Here is a 21049-nt window from a genome sequence, read left to right as displayed (position 1 = left end):
ATTGCACCATGGTAGCATGATTAAACTTATCCGTGGCTAACAAAAAAAAAAAAAAGTCTTATAAATTTTGCACGTACCATCTTTTTTATGTTGTTCCTCCAAAGATTTAACCTGGTCCATCAACTCCCTCTGCAAAGCTAAACACTCTTTGTTCGTCCCCTCAGGACTACTTTGAGAGTTTCCCAGCGTAGCACTGGAGAATAAACCTCTCTAGGATGGATAGCCTGAAAATCTTTTACCGCCTCTCTGATCATCTCTGCAAAATCATTCTGTTTAATCAAAGCCAAATTAAGGCACCAGCCAGTTCTAGAACCATTCACATCTGCATAACAAGGCTAATAGGTTCATGGTCAGAAAGATTCGAAGGTAAGATATCATAATCCAATATTTTGGGGCTTAAATCATTACTACACAAAAAACAGTCAAGCCGACTAAAAGAGTGATACCTTGGAGAGAAATATAATTAATCTCCTCCAATAGGATACCTTGCCCTCCAAACATCTACCATTTTATTCAATTGCATCGTAGTGGCAATAGCTTCTCAAACGGTATCTGAAATACCAAGAGGATGAGATCTATGGAAAACAGAATTCAGATAGATATTTCAGTCCCCACCCTTGATCAAAGAAAAAGCCTTGTAATAAAGAAACATAAAACTCACCCGGATTATTGTTAGGGCCATACAAATTAACTATAGTCCCCTCAACAACATCATAATAACCATCTGGATCTTTATATGAATCTGTACAATGAAAGGAAAGGCTTTATAGATAAGTATACAAAATCCTCTGCTGTTAGAGGTATATGAAGCATAAATAGCTTGACCAACCCAATCATGAATAACTTTTCCATGATCAATCTTAGGTAAGTTTCTTGAAAAAATGCAATTTGTACTTTTTGTTTCTTCAAATACTGTAGGATACTAGTCTGCTTAATGGGACTAGAAAGATCTTTAACATTGAGGGAGATCAATTTAAAATTAAACGAGCCATTGTACAATACAAGATATAGTCAAAAATAATTTCCAAGAAGGACAAAACAGAAGAACCATTGGAAAACACAGCACCCACCTCTCCTCCACTCTATATCAATTTGCCTTAATATGACATGGTATCTGTTTTGAAAACATTCAAAACAAAAAATTCCCTTATAAAAACTAACCCAAACCCCCTCTAATTTCTACCCTCCAAACACAGAAACCTAAAACCCAAATGCTTCCCATTCTCTTGCCCATGACAGAGAGGTATATATAGCACTGATAACCTTCCCATATAAACCTCTCCATACGGACTGCAATACAAGACTTCCCAGAATATTTCCAGTGCAGAACCGAGCCAAACCAACCATCAAGCTCAAAACATCTGCACCATCGCCCCAAAACCATGAAAAGACAAAAAGAAAAATAAAATTCTACTTCAAAAATAAGAGTAAACGTCAACTACAAAATATAATAGTTCAGGACTCAAATATTTGCCGCAGTTTCCGCCCAAGTACTAGTAACTGTGTAAGCAAATATAAATGTCCAAACTCCTTCCAGAAAAGCAAAAATAAAAGGTATGGTCCATATCTTCAACCAGTCCAAACAAAAAAAGATGTAAGAAAATAAAAGAATCTAACTTAAAATCCAGAAAAACAGCACACATATTGCCAGTTTGCGCAAGACTCCAAGGACCATTAAGAATTAGATAGAAAAACATTGCTGACTCAGTAAGTCTAAAATACTACTAAAGTGAAGGATACATAAGCATAAAAATAAATTTAAAAAGAGTCCTGTTATTCTTGAAGCGAACAACAAAAGAAAAACAGCAGGGGCCAATGATCAAGCAGTTTACAAGAGATAATTCCCACTCACCATAGGGTACATAAGAACAGACCATACTGGGCCAGACCAAGGGTCCATCAAGCCCAGCATCTTGTTTCCAACAGTGGCCAATCCAAGTTACAAGTACCTGGCAAGGACCCAAACATTAGGTAGATTACAAGCTACTATTGCTTATTAAATATTTGCAGTTTATGGATTTTTCCTCTAGGAACTTATTCAAACCTTTTTTAAACCCAGTTATACGACTGCTGTAACCACATCCTCTGGCAATGAGTTCCAGAGCTTAACTATGCGCTGAGTGACCTACTCCCCTTAGGCCAAAAAAGTAAAACATTCACTTATATATTCTTGAAGACACACATTTTTTGAATTAGCCACATTTCTCTCTTCTCTTAGGAATATAGATACCTCCTCTGGGGTTTGAAAGAAACTGTGGTGGCTGCCAACAGAAACCTGGAGTAGAGCAGGATACAAAATTGCGTAATTTAGGACCTTCTCCTGCAGTTCCCTTTTCACTTCAGAAAAACTCATACACCGTTTCTGGATTCCTGCCAAGAAGTCTTGAAATATGAAGATCTTAAGATTTTGATATAACAGATCCCTCTTTAAAATGTGTAACTTCCAAGATTTATTATTGGTAAAATAATGAAAAACGCATGATGATAGCATGTGGGCAGCCATTAAGCCCAGGATGCGGAGTCAGTGTTCTATAGGCTCAATCAATTTTAAAACTGCCACTGGCAACCTCAGAGGCCAACTGTCCAGGTAAAAAAAAAACAAAACAAAAAACTGACCACATCATGTCATTCAGTGGATTCCAGCAACCTCATGAGAGATTATTAAGTTTGCTCCTGTTCTCCAAGTCCTCTGTTTTCTCTTCCAGCTGTTTATATTTCTTCTCTAAAAGTGTCTATTTTAGCACTATAGGAGGTGATATCCATTTCCTCATCATATTTGCACTGGTCAGTACTAGCTATTTTTTTTCTTCCTGTTCTGAAACCAGAGCCACTAAACTTTCAACTTTCGCCACAACTCTCTTCAAGTTTTCATCAATACTGAAAAGGCATCGAAATATTTTTGAAGAGTCGCTTCCAACACGTCAGCACCCGTGCTGGCTCACTTTCTGTCTCTCCCTGCCGAGCACACGAGGCATCCTGGATCTGCACTGGGTGACCGAGAAGGAGGGTAGCCGGTGTGTGCTGCTATCAGAGCAGAGCTGGGACAGGCTGGGGGAACTGCAGCAGGAGTGACTCCCCCTGGCTCCGCAGCGCTTGCCTTTTCTGTGATCATCGCGGTGCAGAGCGGAGGGGGGGGGGGGGGGGGCATCCAGCTGAGAATGCGGCTCGGGGGGGGGGGGGGGATTTCCCTCCTTGCGGCTATCTGGGAAATATGGCAATCAGTTGCCCTGGGTCTGCAGCGGTGAAAGACTGCCTCAGAAAGGAGACGGACCTTCTCCCGTGATCGCGCCAGGTGGAGGGAGCCTTGGGGCACTTTATCTCTGCAGCGGCGGTGGCATAGCCCTTTCTTCTTCCCGCGCGCCCTGCTGATAACTAGGAGATGACAGACTCGCTTCATCTTCTTACCCCCCATTTATCCATTAGTCCCCTTTTGCCCTCTCAACAAAGGACATGAATCTTTCTATTTGGAACAATAAAGGCCGCAGTTTATTAACAAGACCCAAGCCCCCACAATTTTATACAACAAAATTACCCCTTTTCTTCACAATTTTTAACTGTGCCCCCCCACCGCTTCCAGTGGTAGAGCTCCTTATTGATCCACGCCTCTGAGCATCGGCCCCCCTCCTGCTCATTGGCAATCTCGTGTAGCAGCCCCCCCGCACTACACAAGATTCCCCCTCCCCTCATTTAATACTTTTAACCCTAACATAAATGCAACCCCCCATGGGCTCGGGTTTACCGCCACAGAACAATGACAACCTCCCTTGTCACTGTTCCCCCCCACTGCGTCCCTCATGCCTAGAAATCCTTTGTTCCAAACCTTCCTGAATGTCATTATTGAACAAATCAATCCCCACATCAGAGAGATGTACTCGATCTGATCGAAAAAATCCCGGTATAACCTCCCAAGCCCACTCGTGTCTTACCCAAAACCCCCCTTGCTTCTCTAACCACTTCCCAATCTGTTTGTTCAACTTTTTCACTCCCTTACACCATAACGGTACTCCCACAAATTGAATCCGTACTATAATATCCGACCACCCCAACTTCGTGTCCGGCATCGCATTCAACAACGTACAAAAGTCTTTCTTTATGTTGGCAATCAAGTCCTTACATGACCCATGTCCAATATCATTGCCCCCCAAATGAATTAACAAAATTTTTGGCATCTGCAGCTCCAGAACACATGTCTCTAGAAACGGTAATAATCCGTCCCATTTCATCCCCCGTCGACTGAGCCATCTGACGTTCCAATGCCTCGCTTCAAGCTCAAGATGTGGTCCATACGGTCTCTGCTCCGCTCTATGTTGCGCCCAATGTATGAATGAATGGCCCACCACCCAGGCCCATTCACGCTCCCCCCCGACGTACTTTCCATTCTGTAAGAAACACACAACAATTATTACCTATCTCCCACCATAACATTTTTTTTTTTATTAACCCTTACCCTCGAAACTTAACAACCCCTTTTCTTCCTCCTTCTTCCCCTTTTTTTATTTTTTATTGATCATGCCGAACATAGGATAAAAAGGCGTTAGACTTCCACCTTCCAATATCCTGTATAGCCCTGTTCGAGAAACCCCTATCAGCCGCAGATGTCGCTGCTCCAATCCAGAAAGAATGCGAGGTATACCGCTCCTCATTCCAACCCAAAAACCGTACCGCTTTGTTCAATACTTGAACAAACTGATAGACAGTCACAGGCGAACCATCCTGATGCAATAGCAGTAGGCCGCCCTTCCTAGGTCTTACTGTAACAAAACTCTGGATACTTCTTACCGGGCACACTAACTCATTAACCGCTGGAACTAACGTTACGAATTGCCCTTTACCTTGTTGATCCGCCTTTGCACGATGAATACATATCGTCACCGCCCTGCTGCACACCCAAACATTCTTAGCCAACAAGCCTGACCTTGAAGCACTCAACTTGGACACCGCTACGAGCTCGTTCACTCGCATAGCACCAAAGAAAGCTAACACAAACACTGTCCGAAATAGAAGCGCTTCATACTCCGACCAACATACCATCGGCAAACAACCTACTATGACTCCCAAATCTTCGTAACGAATAGGAAGCCTCCTATCCGGTGTCCATCCCTTCTCCCTTTTCCATCCTCTCAAAACCCGTTGTAAAATAAAACTCGCCACTGGATTACCCCATCCCTTTAACTTCTGAAAGAACGAGAAACCTGCCAAATGCGATCGCACGGCTGGCAGAGAATATCCCATATCATGCGCCCACAAAACAAATTCCACCATACCCGCCTCCTGCACAGGACCTCCCTGCCAACCCTTTCCTTCCAAATACTGCTCTAGCACTCGATAACCCCTCAGATAAGCCTTCCAAGTAGCTGGCGCTAGCGACTTCTCAATTAACGTCCACGCTGTAACCGGCCCAGACGCCACAGGTGATCCGGAGACTGCTCTCCTTCCTCTTTTGCTCCTGGCGCCAATTCTCTGAAATCCTGCCACTTAAAACGAGAGAGTGCGTCCGCGATTACATTTTGTTCGCCTGGCACATGTCTTGCTCTAATAGTGATATTCAATTTCAAACATTGAAAAATCAGTTCTCTCAATAATTCAGATACTCTAGGACATTTTGCTGACTGCCTATTAATCACTTGCACGACTCCCATATTATCACACCAGAACAAAACTTTTCTGTTAGCTAACTGCTCACCCCAGATACATAACGCCACCACGATAGGAAACAATTCTAGGAAATTTATATTCTCAGTCAAGCCGTCTTCTTTCCACGCTTCCGGCCACTTTTCAGCGCACCAACTGCCCTGGAAATAAACACCGAAGCCTACCCCGCCCGCAGCATGTGTAAATAACTCTAACTCCCGATTGGTTACCTCCGCTTCCTGCATGATACATACTCCATTAAAGGAATCTAGAAAATCTTCCCAGACCCGTAACTCCTCCTTTACCCTTCGCGTCACTCTGATAAAATGATGACTAGCCCTTATACCCACTGTAGTACTGGACAACCTCCTGATAAAAGCTCTGCCCATTGGGATCACCCTACAAGCAAAATTGAGAGCTCCTATAAGTGACTGCATCTCCCTTGTTCGCCCTCCCTACTCTCCGCACTAAACTTTGTAATTTCAACACCTTCTCCTCTGGCAAGCGCGCTTCCATAGCTACTGCGTCGAGTTCGATACCTAAAAATACCAATCTTGTCACTGGACCCTCTGTTTTCTTCTCCGCTACGGGTACCCCAAATTTCTTTGCTACCTATAAAAATCCTGCTAATTGCTTCCTACAAAGATCAGACCTCGCCGGGCCTACAAACAAGAAATCATCTAAATAATGTACTATACCTCCCGATCCAGTACATTGTCCCACTACCCAATGCAGAAACGTGCTAAATGCTTCAAAAAAAGCACACGAAACTGCGCATCCCATTGGCAAACATTTGTCTATGTAATAATTACCTTCAAAATAGAAACCCAACAAATGAAAACAATTCGGATGAATGGGCAACAGCCTAAAAGCTGATTCAATATCTGCTTTTGCCAGCAACGCTCCCTTTCCCGCTGACTACACTAAACTCACTGCTTCATCAAAAGAAGCGTAACGTTCTGAACAAAACTCCCGAGGTATCTGATCATTCACTGACCTCCCCCGTGGATGTGATAAGTTTAATATAAATCGGAACTTACCCGCCTCCTTCTTAGGAATCACTGCAACTGGAGACAAGTACATATTTACAAATGGTTGAGAAACAAACGGCCCAGCAACCCTCCCTAACCTTACTTCCTCCCTAATTTTATTACGCACTATCTGTGCATGTGTACTTGCAGACCGTGCATTTCTGCCTCTCACACCTTGCAAGCCCACAAAGGGAATCACAAAACCCTCCTTAAACCCCCCAAATAAAAGTTGTGCATCATTACTGTTAGGATACCTTGCTAACCAAGGCTCCATTGCTTCTAATGATACCGGAGACTCCGCCAATTCTCGCAAGTTTTTAAACCTTTCCCCCTTTTCCCTGCATACCTCCAGCTCCCTGTCCGCATTTGATGGCAGCATGCGCTCCCTCGCAGCTAGAACACGCATGTCGGAACTTGCAGTCCGGGAATAAGCAAACTGCCTTGTTAAATCTCCAGCACGCATCTTTTCCTCCCGCCCTGGACTTAACCCCCTGCACTCCTTTAGCGACTTGTCCTCCCATCTGAAAGGAATGCCCTGCCTCAGGAATACTACCTAACCCCGTGCCTGCCCCAGAACCACTATGCCCTAAACTGACGGCCTTCTGTCCTCTCCCGCCTTTATATGTCATTTGTGTTAACCACAAATTGATATCTTGCGAACCCCACGACATTGCTCTACTGCCCGCCATCTTGTCTCGAAATTTCTCATCGTAGTTGAGCCAGGCCCAACCCTCATAATCCCGAAACGCTCCTAATATGCTATCTGCATATGACAGCAAAGCCCCATATTGCGATGAGTCGTAATGACCCACCACACTAGCCAGCCTTAAAAACCCCCTCACCCAGTTAACTATATTCTTCGCTACTTTGACCCCTCCCGACTTATGATGCTTCTTTTTGTCTTTCTTTTTACTCTTAACGCCCTGCCTCCCCTCTAAAAGCCGAAATATATTCACGTACCTCCTCTTACGTATACGTCTACATAATTTCCTCGGTACTCCCTCCCACAGCTCTGCAAGAATAGCACACGCTGCTTGCCCCACTCCGTGTAAAGGTCCTTCCTCTAAAACTGCAGTATATTTAGGACCTGACTCCGAAGACTCTTCAGACGAGTCTGACTCGTCTAGTCGAAGAACTAGACGAAATATTTCTCTTTGCCTTCTTTTTGTCACTATCTATGCTTTTCAATTCCTCACCTGCACCCATTGTAGCCTTCTTCGTGCGCTTGGCTACGCTTTCTGTGCTGCTTTGCCCCAGTCCTGAGCCCCGACATGCCTCATTGCCCTCGAAGTCCCTGTCTCTCCATGACTCTTGCTGCGACGTCCCTGGCCTGGCATCATCTGGCTCTGAAAAACAAAATACCTCCCTTCCGCTTCCTACGTGTGACTTTTCCCCCATCCTGCAGGTCAAGCCCTCGCTCCTATCACTACTATAGCGTACATTACACGGATTACGCACCTGTCCACAAGTAACTGAGAAACCCACCGGGCCGCTACTGGGGGCTCGCCCACTAAACCCCGGATTTTGCTTTCCCCATGCTGCCCATCCCCCAAAACATTCTCCCTCTGCTCCCTCATATTCCTCCGGATACCCCCCGTCCTGGACCCTGCGCGTATCTTCCCCTACCTCTATTAGAATATCCCTCCTGGTACCACCTCGCCTAGGTCCCGCCCCCTCACTACCCCGTCTCCCCGGATAAGGGGTCCGCCCGCGCCGCACATAATCTCCCTCAATACGTAACCAGCTGAAATGCTCCTTCTTTCTAGCCAAACCTGCCATAACTGGCTTTTTAACTAATATTCGTGCCCCCTGCTCGGGAGGGGGGGCGTCCCCCCAATGGCTATGCTGACCCAGGGCTCCCCGTTCACCCCCCCTGCGCCCGACACCGCTAAAACCCCGCCTTCCCCTGCTGCGCACGCCCTTAACTCCACCGCAACTCAACCCGGCAGAGGCCAGCCCTGGGCGGGCTCGCTTCATACTTTTCTTGCCAACTTTCGCGGCGGGGCTCGGGTACGGGGAAGGGGCGTGGACGAACGCATCGACCGCCGGCAAACCGCTCTTACCGGGAGGCCCTTCCTCGTCCAAGAAACTAAAATCCATGGCGGAGGCGTTTAGCGACACCTCCGCCACGTCGCTGCACGCCTCCTGGCCTGGCGCCGGGTGGTCAGTAGGGACGAGGGCAGCGGCGTCGTAGGACTCCGGGCCACTCTCACCGGAATCCAGCACGGCACCCGCATACGACTCCGGGAGGTACGAGGGGGAGGGCTCTCTGCCAGGGCAGGGCCCGGACGGGAACGAGGGGAACAGCGCCGGGGAAGGGCCCCGAGCGGGCGCAGGGGCGCGGGCGAGCCGGCCGGAGGGAGCCGAGGGGGCAGGCCCGGCGGCTAAAGGGCGGGGGGAGGCCCCCTCAGGGCATGGGGGAGGACGGCAGCGGTCTTTCGCCTTCTTAGGCATAGTACACCGGCCGGCTATTGTTGACCCCTTTCCACTTTGTATAAAAAAAATTTTTTTTTTTTTTTTTTTTGAAGAATATGCTAAAATTAAAACAAAAAACTAACCACAAGCCTCTTGAAATTAATATAAATATAAGCTTAAATTATTACAATCCCCAAAGCTGAATACCCTCACTCGAGCTCCGACAAAAAAAACCTCAGCCCGCAGCCTCAGCTTTTCCTCACCAACTGAGGTACAAAACCGTTGCTCCCGCTTCCCATTCCCTCTTTATCCAATCATTACTCCAGATTCGAAATCCCTGTCCCCTATTGGTTAGTTACCCTTCTAACTCCCTCCCCCCTCCCCTTTGTACCCTTCCTCCTTAACCCTGCCCTTCACTCGCTTTCCCACCCGTTATCTACGCGGAGCGAGACAAGCTCGCTCCGCTTCATATAATCACTTCTCATTCCAGGACGCAGGGGGCCGGAAGAAGAAAAGACCGTGTTGCCGTTCCTCTCCCGGCTCGAACGTGTTGATGGCCAGGGTCAGGAATGGCAGCAGTGTTCCTCGAGGAACTGTCTGCATCTCGCTGGGGTGGAGGAGAAGGAGGGAAGAGCAGCGGGGAGGTCAGGAAGAGCGCAACACACCGGCTGAGAACTCTGTCCAACTGACAGACTGGATGCGTTTTACACTCCAGATCAACTGTCAGATTCTGTTTCTATAGCTATAAAAAAAGATTAGTCACTGCTGTCGGAAGTGAGCGGAGACTGTGTTCCAAGTAACATCTCTTCCACGCTGTGAGTAAACGATATTAAAAGGCTACCATGGCGAGCCACGAATCCAATCTTGGCTCTGTATCTTACTTGGTTTTTTTTTTTTTCATTTAGTAGAGGCAAGTATTTAAATTCCTATTTTTCCCTTAAGGACCAATAGGACTACATCAGAAACAGAGGTGGGATGAGCCAGTGAGCAAACAGGCGGAAGTTCATTCTGGTCTGGAGGGCCCATTTGCTCTGTCCACCAGATCACTTGCTGGAGCATTTTTTTTTTTTTTTTATTACACAAGTAAAATGCACAACATTGCTGAATGATCAGACCACATCAACATGTGACGCACATTGCGGGATGGTGGTTTGTGAACGTATAGATATAGTGACTTGCAAAAGTATTCGACCCCCTAACATTTCAGCAGACTTGAGTGGATTACAAATGATACTCAGACTGTTCCAGACAGTTTATTTATTGCAAACCAGAATGCTCGTAAATTTTCAAAGTCACAATTCATTATTTCTCTACATTTTTTGTAAAATAAAATTAAAAACTGAAAAATGCTGCTTGCATAAGTATTCAGCCCACATGCTGTGGAAGCTCCAAGTTTGCACAGATGAAAATGATATACCCCAACAATTGGCTTATAATTGGCCTCTACCTGTGAAACATTTAAAAAAAAAAAATGCATCCAGAGCCACACCTCTCAAAGGGGTAGATTTCATAAACTTGCGCAAACACGTACTTTTGTCCGCGCACCAGACGCGAACAAGAGTACGCGGGATTTCAATAGATACGCGCGTAGCTGCGTGTATCCATTAAAATCTGGGATCGACGCGCGCAAGGCTGCCCAAAATTGGCAGCCTGCGCGCGCCGAGCCGCGCAACCTGCCTCCGTTCCCTCCACCTCCCCCCACCTAACCCACCCCCCCAGCCCTATCTAAACCCCCCCACCTCTGTCGCGAAAGTTACGCCTGCTCAAGGCAGACGTAACTTTGCGCGCGCCGGGTTGGCTGCCGCGCGCCGTGCTCCAGTCCAGGGGCTGGTCCGGAGGCCGTGGCCACGCCCCGGGCCGAAACCACACCCACGGCACCACCCCCGGATGACGCACAGCTCGCGACACGCCTCCCCCCACCACTGTTCTGGGATGGCAGCTATTGTTGATTTGCAGTCATTGGCATTGTGCCCATAGTTACAGTTCAAGCCAGTTGGCTTAGATTAGGGGTTCTCTGCTCTTATTCTCCAGGGCCGCAATGATGTCTGGATTTTAGGGTAACTGTGTTTCAGGCTGCCACTGCTCCTATCCCAGATCTACATTCTGAAGTGCTTTGTGGAACCAAAGTGTATGTATGACTGAAATTTACAGTGGGATTGGGCTGTAAGCATGGAAAGAGCAAGTGTCGAATACTCCATAGAAATCTGGGGCTTCTGAATGGAATTCCATCTTCTCCACAGTGAATCTGTGAATTTACCATAAAGATATTCAGGCTGCCACCTCTGCCAATTCGACTTATAGACAGTACAGTTAAATATTACCATACACCAGTGTTTTCCAACCAGTGTACCTTCAGATCTGATCAGATGTAAGAAATGCTTCTGAAAGCAAACACACAACAAATATAAAATGATTCAAGTACTAACGACCTTGGGTGGTGAATTTTTTCTGCGATATTCTCCTGAAGAGTATGATTAAATTTTTGAATACTCATTTCTTCAACCCCAAACATTTAAGAACAATTCTAGATAAAAAGGTTACTGAACCATGCGTTACACTGTCTGAACCCCTCAGCAATCATTGTGCTAGTAAATATATTACAAGCTATGTGAATCGTATGTTTAGCCTTCAGCATTGTTTTTTTTCTTTTGGTTTTAGAATTCTCATATTTCCCACGTTTCTGTTTCTCTCTCTTGTTGGGGGTTAATACAGAATAAGTAAAGGTAACAGATCAATCGCTACCTCTAATCAATTTATATAAAAACAGAGAAACGTGTCAGTAGAAAAGGACTATTCAGCCTATCTAGTCTGTCCATCCACACTAAGTGCTCAGATCTATGATCTATACCTTTCCTTCAGAATATAAAGTTAGAGTGTTATCCTATTTACTTTTACAAGTTATTTGCTTGCAATATCATTGTAAATTGACAGAGAAAATAAAATATAAACACACCTCTGAAACATGCTAGCCATTGAGCTAGTTAGTTTCTACAGTTACTACTGGATTTCTATCCCACTGGATCTCATTGTCCGTGTCTGCAAGTGATGGGTTATTGCGTGGATTAAGGTGCCAACCTCACAGACAGTAATCAGCGATATTAAAGAATATTAAAGATGTGGTGACTTTCATTCCATCACCCAAGTGATGGCCTCCACCTCTTCAGCTACTAGGCTACATACTTCAAGTCCTGCCATCTTTAAATCTGTTTCTCACAAAAACAAAGCAACAGCCTGATGCAATCATATCACTGCCGCTTAGGGTTGTAAGCGCTGCTTTGTGCAGGTTACCCCAATAAATTTCCGGACGCACAAAGTAGTTATATCACACTGCATCATACATCTGGTATGTGCTTTAGAAATGTTGATGATTATGACAATAATAATGAATGCACTTTATTTAACCAGGTTAACCATATTTTATACCACCAGTTTAGCCAATATATTGCATGTGTGTCAAAATTCAATGCAATCTACATACAATTAAGGAAGCACAGGAACTATGATGACAGAGTAAGGCAATTACTTGTAATCCTTAGTGTCTGAAAAGGTGTCTCCAGAGACATAAATCAGTAACATGAAAGAACAAGAGGATTCATTTTGTGGAGGAGCTTAGTTTTTTACTTAAGTAACACAAAATGCAAATTCTAGGTTGTGAAAATAAAGTTAAGCACTAGGATAAGAACATAAGAAATTACAGTTAAAAATCAAAATTATAAGAATCAATAGTTACCTACATATTTTGTTTCCTTTAGGCATAAGGGGAGATATTTGATAGTATTATTTCCTAATAGTCACCACATAAACCTCTATTTTTCCTTCCATTTTCCCAGCCTCACGTTAATAATCCAAATGAGAAAAACTGCTGTCCACTGAAAAACGTACCGACAAACCAAATATTCCCAAAACGAAAAGTGTACTGAAGTGCTCGCCTTTTATTTTGTGGCCGAAAGGGCTACCATTTCCTGCTTTCTCTCGCAATGAGAGATCAGGCTGGCTAGCTCCCTCTCCCTGCCAACGGTGCCAGACTGTAAATCCCAACTCCTCCCCCCCCCCGGGCCATGAGATTTAGCAGCGCCCGACTGCCGCTCGAGGAAGGGGTTTCCCCAGCTCCTCTGCTAACCAGGACAAGGAAACAGCCCCGAAATCGCCCCGCTTTAAGGCCAGAAAGCTACCGGGCTCCTCTCTTGTGCAACGCCTGTGCCAAACAGAGCAGGGCAGCACAGACCCAGGTATCGCAGCAGGCACTGGATACTAAGGGAAGGGGGGGGGGGAGTATGGTGCCCCCGGCCCAGGGTTTCAGAAGGTGGGAAAGAGAGGGGAGGGGGATCTTGCCTCACCTTTGGCGGCCGGGGTCGGGTATAGTTTCTCGGCCTTGTGCAGGAAGCGCAGGGCCCGCTGGCGCTCCCCGGCCTGCAAGGCGGCTCGGGCGATGTGCAGGCAGCGCTCCGCCTCGTCCCGGTTCCCCTCCATCTCGCCCCTGCACCCAGAAGAAGGGTGGGGGTGGGGGAGGAGGGGACACCCCCAGGCAGCCCGCCGATCACTGCCCCGGCCCCGCAGACAGGCAGCCGGCACAGGAAGGGGCGGGAGCAGCCCGAGCACCTGCCTCCGCCAGCGCCGAGTGACGGCGCAGCACGGAACGAGGGAGAGATCGCCACGCCTGGGAACTTCCTGGGGCTGCCATTCTGCAATAGTCAACTTATTCCTCTCCTCCTCCTCCCCCCTGCAGGGATGAGCCCATCACCCCCCCATCATTCTCTAGTCTAGAGCTTTCCAAAGTGTGTGTCGCCCGGTGCACCTGACACACCGGCAAGTGGCAGCCAATGCAGCCGCCGGTGGAGCTCATCCCACTGGCGGCGGAGCAGTGAAATATCGCTGTGCTGTGCAGGAAGATCGGCACGGCCGTGGCGGAGCTCACCTCACCACGGCCCGAAGAAGAAAAAGGTCACATCGAAACGTGCATCTGCTCCCCCTCCTTCCTGCCCGTGCGGCCCCGGAAGAAAAATGTTGCCGGAGCCGCACGGCAGAAAGGGGGAGGAGAAGCAGCGTTGTTGCAGCGGGCGAGAAGAGGAGGAGGAGGAGGCCGGATAGCAGGGTCCCCACCGCGGATGGGCCCCGAGAAGATCAGGGCCGATGCAGAGCCCATCCTGCAGCCACCGGTGAAGAGGAGGCCCAGAGGTAAGAGAGAGGCTGAGGGCCCGTAGAGTGCGTGTATGAGGTGAGTTGAGCGATTGTGTGCGTGTATAAACCTTTCATTTATATTAAAAACAAGCCGTTAAGCCCGTTAAAACGGGCTACATTAACATTTTTTTTTTTTTGGATCATTTCTTTCCCCCTCCCACCTCCCCCACTCTCTCCCCTCAGTCACTCCTCTCTCTCCTCCCCTCAGTCACTCCCCCCTCCCCTGAGTCACTCCTCCCTCCCCCTCCCCCTCCCCTGAGTCACTCCCCCTTCCCCTGAGTCACTCCTCCCTCCCCCCCTCCCTCTTCCCCTCAGTCACTCCTCCCTCCCCTCAGTCACTCCTTTCTCTCCCCCCTCCCTCCTCCCCCTGAGTCACTCTTCTCTCCCCCCTCCCTCCTCCCCTCAGTCACTCCTCTCCTAGGTCGATCTCCGCCGAAGACCGGGAGCGGCAGGAGCGGCGGCCCGAAGACCCGGAGCTGCGGGAGCGGCAGCGGAGGCATGCGCGCGAGGGAGGGACAGACTTCCTCCCTCGCGCGCATGCCGCCGCCGCTCCGGGTCTTCGGGCCGCCGCTCCAGCCCGGGTCTTCGGGCCGGTGCCGCCGCTCTTCGGGCCGCCGCTGCTGCTCCCGCCGCTCCGGGTCTTCGGGCCGGTGCCGCCGCCGCTCCTGCCGCTCCTACAGCGCCATTTTTATTTTTAAAAGGCACACTGTGACCGACGTGCTCGCTTGCGCAGTAGAGCTGCTCTCTACTGCGCATTTGCGGCACGTCGGTCAACCTTCGTTTATTAGGTTGATATACATACACACACCCAGGCAAGCTCCCAGTCATTCTCACACACTGAAATTGACCCCCAGGCAGGCTTCCATTCATTTTCATACCACTCCCTCACCATCCCCCAGGCATGCACACATTCATTCTCACACACACATACACCACACACAGGCCGGCACCTATTCTCACACATACAAACCCCAGGAAGACACCCATACATTCTCATACACAGACACACCCTCAGGCAGGCACACACTAAAGGCAGACCCCCTCTCTTTCTTTTGCCAGCAACCTTGGAGCCTCTCTCATTCCTCTGCTGCCACTGTCACTGATGCCGCATGGCTATTGGGGAGGCGCTGATTGCTGCTATTGCCACTGAAGCCCATTCTGCTGCCTCCTCTGTGCAGGCCCCATGGGTTTCCACTTCCTCCATGTTGATCTCCTACATTGTGAAATCAGCATAGAGAAAGTGCTACTCTTGCACATTACCAAAGATTACATGTGCCAATCAGTAAAAAGTAATTTATTTCTTTTTTTTTACCTTTGCTGTCGGATCTTAGTTTTCTAATTGGTTGGTCACAGGCTTTTTTTGTTCCACCTCCCCTTTCTTATTTTTTTGCCAATTCCTTTCATATTGTCTTTTTTTTCTATTTCTCTTCTCTCCATCTATCTTCTTCCCTCAAACATTCAGTCAGGTTCTCATTCTCACATGCTTTCTCTCTCTCACACACACACACACACACACAGGCTCTCACTCTCATAGGCTCTCTCTCATACAATCATTTATACACAGTCTCTCTCTTGCACATGCTGTCTTGACTCTCACACACCCAGGCTCTCACTCCCACATGCTGTCTTGCTCAAGCACAGGCTCTCACTGTCACATGCTCTCTCTCATACAATCATGCATACACACAGGCTCTCACTGGCACATGCTGTCTCTCTCACACACACACAGGCTCTCTCACATGCTGTCTCTGCAAACATTCAGGTCCTCACTCCCACACACAATCTTTCAACTCACCTCATACATGCACACAATCGCTCAACTCACCTCATACACGCACTCTACGGGCCCTCAGCCTCTCTCTTACCTCTGGGCCTCCTCTTCACGGGTCGCTGCAGGATGGGCTCTGCAGCGGCCCTGATCTTCTCGGGCCGATCGCAGCGGCGACGGCAGCGGCCCTGATCTTCTCGGGCCGATCGCAGCGGCGACGGCAGCAGCCCTGATCTTCTCGGGCCGATCCGCGGTGGGGGCCCTTCTACCGGGCTACTCCTCTTCTCGCCCGCTGCAACAACGCTGCTGCTCCTCTTCTGCACGCGGCTGACGCTCCTCCCCCTTTCTGCCCGTGCGGCTCCGGCAACATTTTTCTTCCGGGGCCGCATGGGCAGGAAGGAGGAGGAGCACATGCACGTTTCGACGTGACCTTTTTCTTCTTCGGGCCATGGTGAGGTGAGCTCCACCACGGCCATGCCGATCTTCCTGCTGTGTGTCTCCGGCACACAGCACAGCGATATTTCACTGCTCAGCCGCCAGTGGGATGAGCTCCACTGGCTCCCACTTGCCGGTGTGTCGCGTGCACCGGGCTTGCGCGACACACCGGCAAACTGCAGGCGACACACTAAAGTGTCGCGACACACACTTTGGAAAGCTCTGCTTTATAGTGTGTAGCCCCATTAAAAGTAGGAGATTCAGTAAATGCATAACATTAACCTTCCCTTTGTAGCCTCCCGCCTTATAGTCGTTGTTATAGTTCGTCAGTTTTAATTGGGAATGAGCTTTTTGGATGTTTTAGTTGTAACTCACTTTGAAATGTCTAATAGCAAGATATTAATCTAAATAAAAAAAAAAAAATCCCATTCTTTTCCCTCTCCCTTTCTGCTTCCTGCCATAATCACCTTACTTTCCCTATCCTCCTTCCTTCCCCCCATTCCAGAGTGAGATTTACTGTCCTAGTCAAATGAGATTTTTCCAGTGGTGTATCCAGGGCCAGCTCTAGACCAAGTGGCACCCTGTTCAAAACCAGAAATGAGCACCTCCCCCCACCCCATAAAAACCACAAGTAGTATGTACTTATGTTCCTGCAAAATAAGTTTAACTGACTCCCTCACAGGCTTTCTGCTTCGGATATATTTAAAAAAGTTTTTACTGTGAGTTTTTGCCTCTACAGCCAACTTCTTTTATTCAATAAAGCCACAGCAGCAACAGCAGGCTTCTGAAGAGGCGACAGGCTGTGAAGATCCCACAGGGCGAGTGATCCGGGACCCCCGGGTATCAGCCTTGATCGGCCAGGGATCCGCGCAACACAGGGTCCCCGAGCCCCTGCTCGCAAGCCTCAGCTACTGGAAGGGATGACCCCACCAGGGAAGAGACGACTGAAGCCTATCTGACCTTTTTGACTGAAAAAAACAAAACAAAAAAAAACAAACAATCAGACTAAAGGCTTTGCACCTCCATCATCTGCTGGAGTCAGAGACATACTGAGGGACTACAGAGAGCACCTCATCTTAAGTGGCAGTGTCAGTAAAACTTTCTCTGATTCCATCTGCTGGAGGGGAGGCAAAACCCAGGAGTCTGGTCTGATCTGGGTAGGTTACAGGGAACACACTTTTATTACTCAAACTGCCTTTAACTTTTTTCAAGGCATAAAAAGAACCAGAGCTTTCAGCTGGCTAAGGTAAATCATACAGGCTGTGATTTAAAAATAAAATAGAATAGAAAAAGGAAAAGAGAGTTTAAGTGTGTATTGGGAATGGTTTTCTAAGGCTAGGAGATATTTTCTGAGGATTTCCATGTGCCAGTTCATGTCTGAGTGCTGCATTCTCTGTGACCAATAAAAGACAGCAGTGTCTGACAGCACATAGTGTTCAGTTTGCAAACTACAGAGTAAGTCAAACAGAGCAAGCTTGCAATCTGGGGTCCTCCCAGCCTGAACCTAGTGCACAAGTATATTTTAAACTCACAGAGACATTCCCTGACAGAGAGCTGCTAAGGGCAGTTTCTCTCAGGTGTGTCTGAAATGCTGCCATCTTGAGAGCTCTCAGCAGTTAACAGGCACTGCACAGTCGCATATGATTAAAAGCACAGCTTCTGCTGTTTAACTCCCCAAGTGCTGGAACAAAGTGATTATTGATAGCAGTCCTGCTGATGAGGGGTTTCTCCCCCAGATCTTTATGATTTCTAAATAAAGTGTTGCTCTGGTGGTGGACCCTTGGTTCAAGGTGGGGTTGATGCTACCTGTAGGGCAAGCCTCACAGATCCCTACCATCGGGAGGCGGAGTAAACCGGGAGACGGAGGCCAACAGGAGCTTCGCCAATACCAGCCTTCGTTCCCTGCAGGTTGAGCCCTTGGGTTTTGGGGCCAGCTGGTCTTAGGTGGGCCTCCATCAGATGAATCCCAGTGGATGTTCGAAGTAGGCAGGGACCAGCAGAGGTATTGAAGGGACCTAGACAGGTCCAGACGAGGCAGGAGTCCAGAGGCACGGGCGGCAATGACATTCAGTCTTTAAAAAAAAAAGATTAATTCAGAGAAATAGGAGGTCTCAATATTCTGTTTCACTAAGTTGAAATTTAGGTATGAAAAATGTTGCCAACTGAGAATCAGTTCTGAGAGGGACAGAGGGACACAGACGGCATCTATAGCTGTTCCAATGTATGTTGGGGAGCGCTAGGAGAGCGATCCTACTTCCTGGGAGATGTGTGTCCTTGGGCCACGGCTCGACCCCAGAAGAACTCTGAAGAGGTGCCGCGGGAGGCGTGGCATGCCCGAGCATGGGCTGGACGGGAGCAAGGCTGGAGAAATGACTGGGAAGACAGGCCCTCCTCCGGACCTAAACGCTTCGGAAGACCCAACAACGCAATGTTGGTCTTGTGAACAGTCCTCCGACCGTTCCCAGCCCTTTTGGACCTGCCACAGGGTAAGGCACGAAGCGGCAGGCCGGATGGAGGCCAGGGCAGCGAAGACTGGAACATAGAGATACTGGCGAGACTTCAGGAACGACGTAGACTCAGGCATAGATGTGGACTCAGAAATGAGGTGCTGGATGCATAGATGTGGACTCGGGCACAGACGTGGACTCAGGACGAGGTACTGGATGCACAGAGGTGGACTCAGGAACGAAGGCTGAAGGAAGACACGGGCACTGTCCCTCAGGGCGCCCTACTCAGGCCACCCGCGGGACTGAATTGCGGACCACCCTGTCCCATGCACGCCCTACACAGCCCAGGAAGGCTGGTCGCGGACCACGCTGAGAACGGGAGAGCACAGGGAAGAGGAAGCAGTGGTTTACTGCACTCCTGGCAGTCGAGGCAAGTTGCTGCACTCCAGGCAGCCGAAAGCTGGTGCTGCACTCCTGGCAGCCGAAGACGAGTTTGCTGCACACTGGCAGCCTAAGGCAGGTTTAAAGCATCAGGGTCAGGAACAAACACGAAGGATACTGGAACAAGAGACAGACCTCGGGGCTGGAACATGGACATCTGGAACAGCAGATAACATCAGGACTGGAACACGGATACTGGATCAGGAGACACACCTCAGGGCTGGTACATGGACATCTGGAATAGCAGGTAACATCAGGACTGGAACACGGATACTGGATCAAGAGACAGACCTTGGGACTGGAACAGCAGGCAGACATCAGGACTGGAACAGAAGGCGGACATCAGGACAAGACGAGGAGCTCCAACAAGTAACAGGAAACACAGGACCTTGCAGAAGTGCTGGAACACAGACGACTCCTGGAGCGAAGGATCTCAGAAGTCACCAACTCCTTGCGAAGGCAAAGTTAGACTGAGCCCTTTAGTAGGGCTGATGAGGACAACGCCCAGGGAAGGGTCAGCAGAGGGCAATACCTGACTGGCCCTTAAGAGGAGTAGAGAGGCGTGCGCCTGCGCCTTAGCAGGCTGGAGAGAAGAGAGCTGGGTCGTTGGTGGCGTTTCCAGCCACGTGGAGAGTCCAAGGAAGCCAGGCAGGCAGCGGAGCAGCCCTGCCCTGAAGCTGGAGAGGGGGCAGGCTGCTGGAGCGGCTTCCAGCCGTGAAGACAGAAGCAGGAAGAAGCATAGAGAGGTAAGGCTGGCTGCAGGGAGCTGTGAGAGACTGCAGGCAGAGTAGAGAGCTGTAGCAGGCTGCAGGCACCGGCAGGGACAGCTTCCCTGCTGGGCGAGGACCCGGGCTGAAGCAGGCACCGGTAGGGACGGCCTCCCTGCTGGCTGAAGGCCCCGGGATCGGCAGCAGCACCTCAGGGGAAGGCAGAAACAGCAGCAGAGGAGCCGGCCGCATGGCAACAGCTGCGGGGACGGCCCCAGCTGATTCGGGGAGAGAAGCAGCAGCGTCAGTGGCCCGACTGGCCGCAAGAAGGTAAGAGCCTGCCCGCGCTCCTCGCGGGCAGGATCGCAACATGTATGCAGAACTGGAGATTAAACTTCTTTCAGAATGGACCTTCCTTACAGGTAAAGTAATGTCTGCCAGATTCTCACCACTGAGCAGGAAATCATCTATCCTTGTGGAAGGAGGTGCTGTATGTAAGGAATTATACTTCACTTTGTTTTTCTCTTTCCATCAACTATCTGTGCGGATGGCAGCTTTTTGATGGACTGCACAGCTTGATTCCACAGTTGCCTAGCATTTTGTCAAGGTAATGATTTTGTTAGTTCTTCAAGATCACTAGTACATTACATTAGGCCGCTAGTTCTTACTTCAAATTGCAACTCTGCAAATGCCTTGCAAAGAGAGATAATATGGTGAGATTTGTGAGACTAGTTTTGAGTCAAGATGAATCAAAACCAGAGGCTTCTTGAGGATAGGCAAAATATTAGAGCTTACAAAGGATGCCAGAAAACCTAGATCAAATGTTTGTTTTACAAAAAGTGGATCTACATCACCAGAGACTTGATGTGCTCTAGTACTGGTTTCTGCATTACATTCATATTTTTTCTTTTCCATGTATATCAGCAGCGAAGACTATTGCTATACTAGCAATACTAAACAAATTAATAAAGCCATTACTGTTATGCCCTGCTCCAT

At 48.6% G+C, this 21049-nt stretch overlaps 1 protein-coding gene across 2 annotated transcripts in view; it reads right to left on the bottom strand.

Moving 5' to 3' along the window:
• The window catches only part of DNAJB14 (DnaJ heat shock protein family (Hsp40) member B14), a 52074-nt gene extending 38047 nt beyond the window's left edge, over positions 1-14027 (bottom strand). Inside the window, exon 1 of one of the 2 annotated variants that reach the window (XM_029597148.1) lies at positions 13415-14027. In XM_029597148.1, coding sequence (XP_029453008.1) covers positions 13415-13547 — 133 coding nt within the window. In that variant the 5' untranslated portion in view covers positions 13548-14027. Of the gene's footprint in view, positions 1-7858; positions 9378-13414 lie in introns of those variants that run through there. The other variant, XM_029597141.1, reaches the window with a different exon arrangement.
• Between the last annotated feature and the right edge of the window lie 7022 nt (positions 14028-21049).

This window comes from Rhinatrema bivittatum, chromosome 1 (assembly GCF_901001135.1).
Source record: "Rhinatrema bivittatum chromosome 1, aRhiBiv1.1, whole genome shotgun sequence".
NCBI classification, from domain to species: Eukaryota; Metazoa; Chordata; class Amphibia; order Gymnophiona; family Rhinatrematidae; genus Rhinatrema; species Rhinatrema bivittatum.
The sequence above is the reverse complement of the archived record's forward strand: the minus strand, read 5'-3'. Positions and strand labels throughout refer to the sequence as shown.